Below are 14201 nucleotides of genomic sequence, written 5' to 3'. Positions count from 1 at the left end.
CAATATTGAGAGTTATCATTCCATGAAAATGAGGAAATATATTTTTGGAACGCAGAGAAGCCAATTTCCAGTCATTATTGTTTATTTCAAAAAATCGAAAAATGTTTATAAATCTTTGGCTATTTTTTTCCATTTTTGAATTGCAATAATGATATAAGAAATTTGGAACCACTCTCCTCACAAAATTTCTCAAGATCGCTCTGAGGGGCCTCAATAGTTTGAAGAGCTGGGGAGAGTTTTTCCTTGAAAAGAAGATTATTTAGAAAAATTCTGACGCAGAAACAAAAAAGTTTGATGAACTAATTTTTTTTTCTTTTTTTTCGACTTGGGAGTTATTAGCACCACTTCTGTGCAGATGAGGAAAAATAGAAAATGAGGAATTATTTATTACCCAAAATATTAACTTTGGGGAGCGGAAAGTGGAAAATTCCAACTTCGCAAAATAATAAGTAAGTACACCCTAATACCTTGTGTGTGTAAAATATTGGTACCTAATTTCCTGTTTAATGTTGCCAGCATTCAACTTTTATCCATCAACCTCATCGGTTCAAGTTCAAAGAATTCGCAATTGTTGATTTCGTGGAAACCATTGAAAAAGTAAATCCAATCAATGTTTACACATAAATATACAGGTACCTATCTAGATTTGCGATGCCCGTGCAACGAAAAATTTGACGTCAGTGTAACCAATGAACTCTTCCATTATCTACGATAATTCAGGTTCCCGATAGGGAATATTTCAAAAAAAATCTTATGCATCAAAAATCCAGAATTATTATCCGTGAAAAACAATACAAACACTGCGAGTACTCTAAGTACAGGTAAAGCTATCCAAAAAATTTCCAATAGGCGATAATACAAATATTATTGCTATTATTCAGAATTAATATAATCGATATGTCGGACGATGGCGAACCAACAGTATAAAGTTTTTGAGAATATAACTAGCTAACCTTGGAAATAGATTAATAACTCACCCGATTATTAATACCCAAACGAATAATATGTAGGTAGCGTGTTTTTTATTCTCCTGTAACCACACTACGTAGAACAGAACTTTTCGCTAATCAAATGGGTTTGATAAAAATTCAACATAATGTAATTAAAAGCTTCGGTTCTTACACGTAACTAATGAGTTAACGATAGCTAATTTTATTAATTCGGGACATGTAGCGATAAGTGAATAAGATGCAGTTTGCCAAGTGGTGTTTGGTTGGTTTAATTTTCATTTTGTTCGAAAGTTTATTATGTTTACATGCTTCTGATGAAAGTGAAAATGAAACGACGAGTTTGATTGCCCAAGTTTTTCTAAACACGCCTATCGTATTGAATAACATCAGTTCGTATTCGACTACAGTTCCTCCTGATGCGACGCCACTTTATGATGGGTGAGTACATCTAGGTACATATTTATGTACATTACTACATCTAATAAATAAAAACCAATTTACTACCTAATATAGTATTGCAGCGGCGCCCACATCGGTATTGCAGCTGCAATTGAAGCCCTTGCAATGTTGAGGTCCGCAGTAAAATTTAGGGTTCCTCATTTTATATCTCAGAACATGCTAAAATGAAGTTTAATAGCCAAAAAATCTATTTAGAGCGATAGAAAAATGAAATAACAACAACATAATGAGTGGGTGAAACATTATTCATATGTACTTAAATTATAGAAAAAAGAGGCCCCTTCTGAGCTATGAATTTTTAATGCATCGTAAATCAAAATTGAAAAAATATGTTGGCAAAAAGTTGGGCATTCGTGGGAAAAGTCGAGTGAGTTGGAAAAAGTTGGGAAGAAGTAAAATCATCGCCTTTGATTTTCAATTATTCAACATTTTTGTTTTCAACTCCCCTTTTCAAAATTTCTTCGAATTATATCAGGCTAATTAGCTGGAAAAATCCAGAAGGGGAGATGTAAGGCAAAAAGTTGGAAAAATCCTCTCGATTTTCATTTGATCGGTGCAAATATTTTCTATGAGGGCAAGAGAATGATTTTCCCTATCAAAAAAAAAAAAAACTCAGCCATAAAAAATTATATAACTCGACTCGAAAAAAACTTCTCATATTTCAATGACAGGAATGATGATTTGAGAAAAAAAATCAGCTCCTTCAATTAGACTCAAAAATTGAACCCAATTTCAAAAAACTTAGAAATTCGTTTCAAAATATGATGAATTTTTTTTAAGATTCTTCCTTCCTCTTTTTCTATTAAAAATCGATTAAAAATTAGTAAAGCCTCAATTTTCATTTTTCCCTCAGATTTTTAAAGAATTTTTGAAGACTTTTTCCCTTTCAAGAATTGAAAGCCTCCTGATGTTCTCTTCTTCTTCGAAATTGGGCAATAATTAATCAATTTGTTCGCGAATGATTCACCAAAAATTATTCAATTCGTTCGCGAATGATTCACCAACAATTGATCAATTCGTTCCTGAATGATTCACTAAAAATTGTTCACTTCGTTCACGAATGATTCACTTAGAAATCAATCAATTCGTTCGTGAATGATTCACTAAAAATTGTTCACTTCGTTCACGAATGATTCACTAAGTAATCAATCAATTTGTCCAATTGATTCACCAAAAATTATTCAATTCGTTCGCGAATGATTCACCAAAAATTATTCAATTCGTTCGCGAATGATTCACCAACAATTAATCAATTCGTTCGTGAACGATTCACTAAAAATTGTTTACTTCGTTCACGAATGATTCACTTAGAAAGTTAGAAATCAATTAACTTGTTCAATTGATTCCCCAACAAATATCCATTCGTTCGCGAGTGATTCACCAACAATTAATCAACTCGTCCAAAATGATTCATTAAATATTGATTATTTCGTTCGCGAATGATTCATCAAACAATTGAGGAGCTGGATATCAAAACGCCGTAAGTCCATTTTGCAAAATTTTCAGAAATGAGGAAAAACTTTGGGGGGGTCGGGGGGAGTCGAAGGGGGTCAAATGTGGTATCAGAGGAAAGGGAAGTCACCATGACCTCAAAACATGAAAGTGCCCAAATTTTTGAGAACCGGGGGGAGCGTGGGAAGGGGGAGAAAAAAAGTTACTGCGTTTTGATCTGAAAAAAGACAGTTACTGCGTTTTGATCTGAAACTTGCTACAAAAATCACGCACATTTTATATCAAAACGCAGTAAATACACCGGCACTCTCTTACTGAAATAAAAACACATGGGTAGAGAACCATTTTAATGATTATTATCTATTAAATAGTAAAAAAAATATTCAAAATTAAAGCGCCGTTTGCCATAGTGACTGAGTCATGACACAAGATTTTGTTTTTTATGTTCAGGCCAAGTGTGATTATGATTGAACAATATGTTGGAAATTTTTTAAAAGTCTGTAGTTTCATTACCAACAGTAACCACCTTCTGAAATCAATGTTTACCAACCTTAAAACACAAAAAACGCTAAAAATAGTGTAGTTACTGCGTTTTGAAGTAAAATTGCTGGTTTTTACTGCGTTTTGAAGTAAATCTCAACTTTGAGTGGGATTTTCGAGGTGAAGCATGGCAGATGGATTTACGACGATGGCTGCAATCGATTCCCCGTTGAATTTTACATAGGAAAACACTCTTATCTCAATTTTCATAAAAATGGACTTACGGCGTTCTGATATCCAGCTCCTCAATTATTCAATTCGTTTCGCGAATGTTTCACTAAAAATTAATTATTTTGTTTGGCCAAAAAAATTGAAAAAAATTCTGTCTCAACCCCCCTCCTCCCTACAACACATCACGTCTCTGCAGCCCTGCAACTAAAATCAACTTCTAGAACTAAATTTCATCATTTTCATCCATTCTGGAGCTTCCAACGCGATTCTTGTTCCTTCAAGCGAAATTTCTCCTCCAGAAGGTGTGAAAATCAATTTGGGCAGCTGAAAATTGTGACCTATTCTCGATCTATTTCAACAAAATATCACGAAGAATTTTAAAAAAATATTTATCCACATTTGATCTGAGTTTCAGGTAAACACATCAAGGATGTTTTTTCAACCAGTATTTTCCTCTTATTATTAAAAATAAATGTTGGTCAAAAAAACGCACAGTAGATGACTGCCTGAAAATCAGCTCAAATATGGATAAACTCGTTGAATAGATCGAGAATAAGCCACAATTTTTAGCTCTTCAAATTAATTTCCACACCTGGTGGAGAAATTTTAAAACATTGCAGAAATTGAAAATCACGCTGGAGGCTCCTGAAAGCCCTTAACTTGGAAAATTCGAATGGGGAGGGGATGGTTATAGACATGATACAGTCATTCGTGTACATTTTAAAAGTTTTCCTAAATACAGAAAATTTTCAATTTTTGAAATTTTTTCAATGTTCTGGTAAAAAAAAACCTTAAAATTCTGGATCTGGAGAAATAAAAAATTGCACTAGAGGCTTTTCAAATGTACTCAAAATTGAGTGTCAATTTTGAAAATTTCTCTACAAACAATAACACAAAAATTCTGATTTTTTTGAATTTTTTCAATATTTTGGCCAAAAAACACCCTTGAAAGGGTCTCCTGAAAACCAGCTCAAATCTGGATAAACTCGTTAAATAACTAGACCGAGAATGAGCTACGATTTTTGGCTCTCCAAATGAATTTTCACACTTCCTGAAGATATTTTAAAATTCTGGAGAAATTGAAAATCGCGTTGGAGGCCTTGAAAGACTGGAAATTGAGGAATTCGAATCTTAGGGTTAATTTCAGACAAGTTACCTATTCATGCGAATTTTGAAACTGGCCCATAAAAAAATTTCAAACCATCACATGGCAATCATAAGCTTTTCCTGAAAAAAATTGGAACCCTCTTGAAAAAAATTTGGGGCTCTCATAAAAGTTCTGCAATACCTTTTTTCTATCTCTGGGCATGCACCACATGCAGTAGTGATTTTTCTGATTCTATCAATCTGTCTTTTACTTATTACGTACCTCGATGGCCCAAAAAGTGGTCTTATTAGTACATACCCCTATATTAATATATTTTTATTATTTTTTCAGAAAATGTTACGATAGCACCTGCCCAGATCCAATCTCAAGCAGTACTTCACCTCGAGATCAACGACCTTGTAAATGTGATCAAAACTGCCCAGAATTTCGAGACTGTTGCGCCGATTCGAAATATTACCATCGAGATGAGCAACAAAAACCGATGATTTACGAATGCCATCAAGTCGACGATTCTGGTTATTTCCTAAAACGAACTTGCGAGGCGTCTTGGGACGATGCAGAAATCAGCGGTAAATGCTCCGCGTCTGCGACACATGCCTTAGATATAGAAGAAATTGAATTAAGATCACCAGTTACTAGTTCGGTGACCAATATAACATATGGAAACATATATTGCGCGTATTGTAATTACGAATTCGAGGATATTATTTTATGGAACGTGTCGGTTGAAAATTGTGGAACCATATCGACTATACCATTGAACTCTACCGATGCGAATTTCCCAAATACTACAGCTACGATGCCAGACCTTCCATTGGATAATACTGACATAAATGTAACCAAAAAATCGGCCGAATATCCAAATTTGACGTTTGATGGTAAAAATTGGTATTACGAAGATAAATCCACTCGTTATAGTAATTGCACCCTTGTTTTACAGCCACCAAAAAAGAATGTGCATTTTCAACATTGTTCGACGTCTTATGTTATTCGCGATTGTCCGGCTAACTGGACCGATCAGAATGTAGCCGATGAATGCAGAAGGGCCCATTCCCTGGTGTTCAATTGGCACGGAACAGCTTATAGGAATAAATACTGTGCTTATTGTAACGGTTTAACTGATTTTGACTTGACTTGCGTTAGTCACAAGATCTTCGCTACACCTCTTGGAATCGCGAGAACATCTTTCAATTTCAACAAACCGAAGCAACAATTCACCGTCTTGTTCGACTTCAAATTGAAAATCGATTCGAAAATTTGTAACCAGACGAAGAAATCGTACCATAAACTGCAAAGTAAGCTCTGCCCCGGTGACAGCGAACCTCATCATCACAAACAATCGAAACACGACAGCTGGTATCATTCGGCTCTTTCCGCCTATACGCTTATAGCAGTTTTAATTTCGTTGATATTTTTACTGCTCCATTTGACGATATTTTTCTTCGTCCAAGAACTTCAAACGATCGGAGGCAAAAATCTGGCATCTTTTTGCATCGCTTTGATCTTAGCTTACGCTAGTTTCTTACTGGGTAATTTCGCCGAACACGATTTATGCTACGTGACCGCCGTCTCGATGTATTACTCTTTTTTGAGCGCGTTTTTTTGGATGTTGATCATCTCGTACGATATGTGGCATACTTTTTGGAACGCTACGAAAAAATTCCGAAGTCCTAAAAACGTCGAGAAAACTTTCATAATGTATTCGATATTAGTATGGACGATGCCTTTAACTTTGGTAGGTACGACTTTGTATTTCGACTTGGTCGATTCTAAATCTTTACTAGCTCCGCATTTCGCATACAGCGGATGCTGGTTCGATAACGGAATATCGCTTATGGTGTTTTTCGTCGGGCCTGTATGCCTGATATTAATCATAAACGGTGTGCTTTTTTTGCATACTTCGTATATGCTGCACAGCAATCGATGCGAATCGGTGAATCAAAAGTCGCGAGTTAACTTCAAACTCTTTACACGTATAGGTCTGTTAACCGGTTTCACGTGGATAACTGGTTTCATTGCTGGGTACACGCAGATTTTAATTATATGGTTTTTATTCGTCGTACTGAACACGGCGCAGGGCATATTCATATTTACCGCTTTTTCGTGTAAGAAACGTGTAATTCGAAGCTTCTTGAAACGAATTAATAAATTTGAAAAATGGCAAAGACATTTGGACGAAAGTAATGTAAAATCTAGCTGTACCACGTCTACGCCGTTGAACGATACCGTTGCTGTGAATTCGTAAAGAAATTAGAGATAGATAGGTAACGAATAAATTTATAATCGGATTTTGTTGTATGTTTGTATGTATTTGTACATCTACGATTCGTATTAACTATGTAGGTACTTGTACTCGTACCTGTACCGAAATTATCTTCTCGGTCTAATGATTGTATCCCAATTACTCGTGGAATTAATTATTCGGAAATAAGTACGAATATTTAATTCGATATTTTTCAAAATCGAATGTAATGTTATAAAATACGAGTAGGTAGATGTTTATCTACGTGTCTGTGATAACTGAGTGATAATTTACCAACTTTGTAGATACCTATAGACCTACGATAGTAATTTTATACTTATTGGGTAACTAAAAATATGTTCAGGAAATACTAATTGTTCTCGACTTGCAATAGTTACTTAATTAACCTCCAAAACTAAAGACTTTGGCTAGAATTGAATTTTTGTATCAAATTAGATAGATCAATCGACATGTGAAAGTATGTATAGAAAAAATACCATCAGACACTGATTAGCCGACTATAATTCGAACTGAATTTCAATGTTCGAGTAAATTAGGTGCAAGGGTGTAGAATTCACTCATGATTGCAAAAAAGATTATCCTGTAGTTGTTTTAACATCTTTTGAAAAAGACTTTCAGGATAAGATAATGAAATCGTCATTTCTCCAATTTTGACAAAACTCACACAAAAAAATTTCGAGTCGACCTCCCCCCCCCCCCAACTAAAACACGAGAAACGTCCTCATACGTGTTCAAAATTAAAAATTCTCATTCACCGGAAGAAGTGATCCAAAAATGTTGAAACTTACATAGAAAATAGCCACAATAATTTTTATATTTGGAGGTGTTTTTTTGGTGTTGGGGGAGGGGGGGGTGTTGGTGTTGAAAACTACTCGAGAAGTGTGCCCATGGGCGTGTGAAGTATTTTCAAAAAAATGGTCATATTTGGGGAGTATTTTGAGAGGGTTGAAAATTTCAAAAATTCGTAAAAAACAGGGAGGGTTACTTCTGCGAAATTCTTTCAGAATTTTTTCTTGAGCTCAGAAATCGGTACAACACAAAAGCTCAAAAAAAATCAAAACCTTCAAAAGAACGTGATTTTCATCATTTTTTGCCTTAAATGTTTGGATTTGGGGGGGAGTGGTGTTGAAAACTCGAGAAGTGTGCCCATGGGCGTGTGAAGTATTTTCAAAAAAATGGTCATATTTGGGAGTGTTTTGAGAGGGTTGAAAATTTCAAAAATTCGTAAAAAAAAATAGGGAGGGTCACTTCTGCGAAATTCTTTCAGAATTTTTTCTTGAGCTCAGAAATCAGCTAGTGCAACACAAGTTCAAAAAAACAATCAAAACCTTCAAAAAAACGTGATTTTCTTCATTTTTTGCTTTAAATGTTTGGACTTTCATGGTCAGAATTTTTGGAAAAAATAAAATTTCAAGCAAAGTAGGTATTATGTATATTATGTATAGGCAAAGGCAAGTAAAAGACACGAATATGAAAATTTTCCATCGGAAAATCAAACCAGCTTATAACATCGGCTATGATATGTATTTTTTTTCTTTCAAATGCAAAATACGCGTCCCCAATTATTTATCCAAATGAAATGCTACCCGATTTCTTCGATCCCTAGGCGTAAATATTGCAATAAAAATAATATGCAGGTGAGCGATTTTCTATTTTTAAATAGGCATGTACTTTATTCTGATGATTATTGATCACATTTATTACATGTAATACACATTTTCTTTTGTGAGTATTTTTTTCTTTTTTTGCTCAGAAATTGGTTATACTGTAGATATACTCGTACTTTTTGATTTTCTTGCACCCCATAATACGCTCAAGAAAATTCACTGATCAGCGTTCATGTATACACTGAGAGAAATTTTTATAACAATTTGTACTATAAATCATGAGATTTTGGATGGACTTTGAAAATTTGACAATTTTTACTATTAATTGGAGTATTTTTGATTTTTTTTCTATAAAATATTGTATGCAATTTCTCTCAAAGTGTATTGCAAAAATTTTACAATTTATGGAAAGAATTGTTAGCTAAATTTATAGTAAAACTGATCAAATTTCCAGAGTCCATCCAAAATCTCATGATTTATAGTAAACAGAGCAATACATTTTTCTTTGTGAATGATCACCGCCATGTGTGACGTGTATGAAAAAAGTGAGTAGTCATGGAGAGTTAGTTCTTTATCATAAAAGAAATATCCCATAAATATGAACCTAATGAGCTGACTTTTTTCCCTCAGAGAAACGATATTATGGTCGGCTATATTCTCATCCCGTCTGAGTATAGGTAACCTATTCGGTAGGGTCGAAGGACTGCTTGGGCAGATATTCGCAATGAATTCAGTTGAGCTAATATGCAATGTAATCGTTTGTTATCCTTACCTACATTTGTGGCTCAAAAATTAAAAATTGTTATTTTCGTGTCTTTTTACGTAGGTAGGTACTTTGCAAGAAATTCATTTTTCCCAAAATAAAACTCCGAAAACACAACAAAAAAATGACAAAAAAGCACGTTTTTTGAAAAATTCTAATTTTTTGAGCATATTGGACCGATTTTTGAGCCCCACAAAAAATATATGTTATACCTTGGGGCGTAACTAAATTTCTGAAAAAATTCTGCAGGGGTAACCCTCTTTATTTTCTCCACAAATTTTTGAAATTTTCAGTTCTCTCAAAATATCCCCAAATACGAAATTTTTTTTTGGAAAAAATTTCACACACGCGTCCACCTAGCCACAATTTTTTGTGGAAGTTTCGAAATTTATGGACCATCTCCTCCGGAGAACGAAGACTTGGGGTGGGAAGGCCAGCTCACAATTTTTTGGGGGGATAGTTTTACATCAAAACTAACATTTTGAGTGAATTTCATCAAAATTGGAAAAAGGGCCAATTTCACTATCTTATCGTCGTGAAAGGCTCTTTGCACTGTACTCCACTTTCAACCTTGAAAATTGGTGATCTTAAGTCATTATCGACGAAACCTTCATAGGATTTTTCATACAAACATTTACCAGCTGTCTTTGATATCTTTATGTTTCAAGACACTGTCAGAGGAACGTTCGTCTTTCAGGATGACCTCTCAAGATCACTTGTCCACCTGTCTAGCTTCCCAAGCTCCAAAATGCAAATTTAAATTTCATAATTTGGAGGCCATGCCATGCCATCTCCAAAAATCAATTTGAAATTTTGTAATTTTTCAGGACACGCAAACTCCAAAGATTGATTCAAGACAAGACAAGACAAGACATTTATTTTTAAAGTGCTTACAACACAATAATATTTTGGTTTTAAAAGCACTTATACTCGTACTATTTTTGAAAAATTAAACTAGATGGAGTAAATTATCATTTTTGATTACCTTAATAATATTATTAAAATTTAATTTATTATCAATGAATTTGTTTAAATCATCATTTAGATTTTTAAGGTTTTGTTCATAGTTTGGAGGCTATGCAAGCTCCGAAATATATAAATTGATATTTTAATTTGGAGGTCATGTACCATAAGCTTCAAAAGTCAATTTTGTAATTTCGAGGAAATGCAAACTTCAAAAATCAACTTGAAATTTCATAATTAATTGGAGAAAATCTTCCGTTGCCTGGCGACTGGATCCGGTGAGTCGTGATACATTTGAGCCTGTCTGGCTTCCCAAGGCCGTCTGTCTGGCTTCTCAAGGTGACTATGCCTCAACTATAAGTAATTCTTTTTCTTCTTTTTTTTTCTAATGAACAATTTGTCATTACAATCATATTGGAAAACCAAAAATCCGCTGAAGACCACCACTGCCATCAAAACAGCTCTAAATTATTTTTGATCAGTTATGGGATCAAAACTAAAGAAGATACCTGCATCAAAAATAATTTCAGGTTCTTACATAAACACCAAAATCATAGAAAAAACTCCTGAATTATTCTAAAAATTTGCCAAAAGTAGGTAAGAAAATATTTTCAATGTTTTTTTTCCAAGTCATATTCCAATCTCTTGATATTAAATATAGGTACCTGGTACATCCCCAGAGTTGAATAAGGTTAGTGATGAAAAATGGCTTCTGCTAGAAGCAGCCAACCTTACTAACTTGACATTTCGACGGTTTTCTTATCCACTAACTCTTCTAATACGAGAAAATCATACAATAATTTCTCCCCATCATCTCGCGAGAAGAAGCTAAAAGATCTACCAATCTTGCATGGGTAATTGTGGGTTCACATGTGGATCGCCTTGTATACAATTCACCAACTTCTCATGCCCATTTAATGTATAAGTAAATATTCTGATTGCACCTATCTGCAATTTCCCTACCGAAAAATCACCCAAGGATCTCAAATGACGAAAAGGATGACATTAAGAAGTTACAGGAAGAAAACGAAGAGTTTACATCCATCGGCAATTCGCGAATAATGCATTTGAATAGTGCACTAAGTAAGTTCTCCTTTTTTGAAATTTTATTTAATCAACTCATCATTGGTTAGTTTACGGTTCCTCATCTGAAAATGAAGTCAATACGGCAACCAATTCATCCAGGAATAAAAATAAATACACCCTCCAGCTTCCAGTTACCTTTTCCCCCACATTTTCTCATATCTGTACTATAAGAGACTCTCTTGATTCTCAAACAGGTATCTTCACACATATGAAAAATACTCGTATCTCTCATGTTTATCGCGTTTGCAAAACGACTCTCGTCGATGAACTTTTTTTTTCGATTATACCCATACCTACGTCGTCCTACACGTACATTTTTTAAGCCTGGAAACCGAAAAGAAAAATTTTCTCGTCGAGTAATAACCAAATAGAAAAACTTTTGCATGCGAATATTTTACAAGTTGAAAAAGATGGATTAGGTTAAGTTTCTTGTTATCTTAAGGTGGTTTCATATATGAAGTTAGCGTTCGCGTTCACGTTCACGTCCGCTGTGAGCTGCGGGGTGTTCCAAATACGAGTAATATAGGCTGAGAGATCAGCAACGAGAACGAGGCAAGAGCAGAAGAAAGTTAACGCTTGTATATTTCTTCAGCATATGGGGAAAAAAGTCGAATATATGACGTAGTATATTTTCGAACCTACCTATATTACTCGTATAACGTACATAAAGCACATTTTACAGCCTCGGAGCGTCACCTAGAATAAAGTTTTTCACGCGACTGCGTGCCGGGTGATTGAAAAACTGAACCCGTACAACAGCAAAATGCACACAGGAGGTGAACTCTTACATCAGATTTAATGTTTAATGAAGCTTTTAATAAGGAAGAAAAAACGACAAAAAAAAAGCTAGAGAGCTAAAGGCGAAGAAAAAAAAATGACGAGAACCGAAGCTGCTGCTGCTGCTGCGGCGGTGAATTATGTACGAGAGAATCAATTCATTATTCAGATTAGATGATAGGTTAGATGAAGGGTCGGAGGAGGGGGCCGCTGATGATGGTAAAGGAAAGAAGAATTTATTGGATCGGCGACTCTGCTCGGGTTTCAGCACAGGGCGTATAGTTTTTAACCCCGGGCGCTTGTCATCCGCATATTACCTGCGCGAGTGAGGAAAAAAAAGTCTGAAATTGGGGCCGGTGGGGGAGGGGACGGGGTGAAAAAGAGGTGAAAAAACGCGGCCGGTTTGCTTTCGGCCTGTGGAAATGAGATTTCAAGTATTTTATATTTTCAGCGTGTGGCGCTATGCCGAGAACGCCGCTCAGACGCGGAGAGATAGAGTGAGAGTGAAAGATCGAAGGGATGGGAGGGCTAGTGGGGGGCTTTTTATAGCGTAGCAGCGGGAGAGAATATTTTCTTTTTGTCATTTTTCCTTCTCGGGGTAAATTAATGGTCATTCTTCATTCTATACGCGCTACTCTATCATCAGTCTTCATTTTTTGCCATCTTGCTTTCTCGCTCGCGCTCGTTCGTACCTAGTCGCGTCTTTCTCACTTGTGGTAAAGTAGCACTTTGGCTCTGGCGCGCGTTTGCTTGGTGAAAAAATGGCGGTTTTTTGGCCAGATTTAAGGATGTACGAGTATAAGTGGCTGAAGATGACGATAGCGTGGTTGAAAACGCGGCTATGAAGGTCGATATAAAGTCAAATATGGTTGACAGTAGATTTAATACAATGAAATGCGTTTCAATTTATTGAACGTGTAAAGAAATTAGCAATATTGGCGGAATTTAACTATGCTTTAAAGGAGAACGCATTTCACAACGGAAGTGGATTGCCTTATGCAGAAGAACAACGTTTTCAATGAAAAACATCCAACTTTTTACGTAGTTGTACTCAAGAGAGTAATGTGAGCCCAATAGTAACAATGTAACAAAAAAAGCTCTCAGGGTATCTAGATCTACCCAGGGACCGCCATTTCTGAAAAGCACATGGTCTGAAACTGCCTCAACCAAAATTTCAGCATCCAAAACTGATTTTTCGATTTTTGCCGAATTTCTGAAAATTTAACATTTTTAGCGATTTATGCTTCATCAAAAAAAAGTACCTAAATATTTATTCAAATTATATTCCCAAAACTGATATCAACTTTCTAAAACTGATTTCATCATTTCTAATCCATCTGCATGAGGCATTTTGGCACAATTCTCGAACTCTCTAGAATTTCAAAATTCTTCAATAAGGTGGAAATCAGATTGAAAAGCTAGAAATCGAGTCGCAGCGTATTCTCGACCAGTTCAATGAGTTACTCATATTCCAGCCAATTCCCACGCAGACGCGAATACCTCATACAGATTGAAAAAATTCGTCCAGGGTATCCACCTGGGAATCGAGCCAAAATAATGTGGATAAAATCTCATTGAATAGGTCGAGAATACAACACAATTTTATTTTTAGCTGCCCAAATTAATTTCTACGTTTTCAAGAGAAATTGAAAATCACGCTGGAGGCTCCAGAACAACTCGAAATTATGAAAGGGTTCAGAGAGGGTGCTTCTTTGAGTAGATACAGCAATTCGTGCAAATTTCAAAAATTTCCCTGCGATCAGACAAATTTTTGATTTTTTACAACTTTTTAAATATGCTGATCTTAAGAACGTACTCGAGTTATTCAGCAAAAAATCGGGCAAAATGTGGATGAACTGATTAAACAGACCGAGAATAAGCCACAACTCGAATTTTAGCAGCCCAAATCAATTTTCACACTTTCTAGTTTCAGGAAAAATATTAAAATTGTGAAGAAATTGAAAATCTCGCTGGAGACTCTAGAATGACCCGAAATAGAGATATTCTGTTCGAGGAAATTTGATATCAGTTTCGAGAACAATTTTTCATCATTTTTACTGAA

General features: G+C 35.3%; 2 protein-coding genes across 2 annotated transcripts in view; one reads left to right on the top strand and one right to left on the bottom strand.

Annotated features, from left to right (window-relative positions):
- Positions 1 to 14201, bottom strand: part of LOC135845811 (hemicentin-1-like) — a 972708-nt gene that overhangs the window by 744105 nt on the left and 214402 nt on the right. The gene's annotated exons all lie outside the window — the stretch shown is intronic.
- On the top strand, positions 1013 to 8675 carry LOC135845947 (uncharacterized). Its single transcript, XM_065364841.1, has 2 exons — positions 1013 to 1388; positions 5011 to 8675. Exons 1-2 carry the CDS (start codon positions 1189 to 1191, stop codon positions 6923 to 6925), a joined length of 2115 nt encoding a protein of 704 aa, XP_065220913.1. The 5' UTR covers positions 1013 to 1188; the 3' UTR covers positions 6926 to 8675.

The sequence above is a fragment of the Planococcus citri genome, chromosome 4 (assembly GCF_950023065.1).
Source record: "Planococcus citri chromosome 4, ihPlaCitr1.1, whole genome shotgun sequence".
NCBI classification, from domain to species: domain Eukaryota; kingdom Metazoa; phylum Arthropoda; class Insecta; order Hemiptera; family Pseudococcidae; genus Planococcus; species Planococcus citri.
Note: the sequence above shows the minus strand (reverse complement) of the source record. Positions and strands in the feature narration are given on the sequence as shown.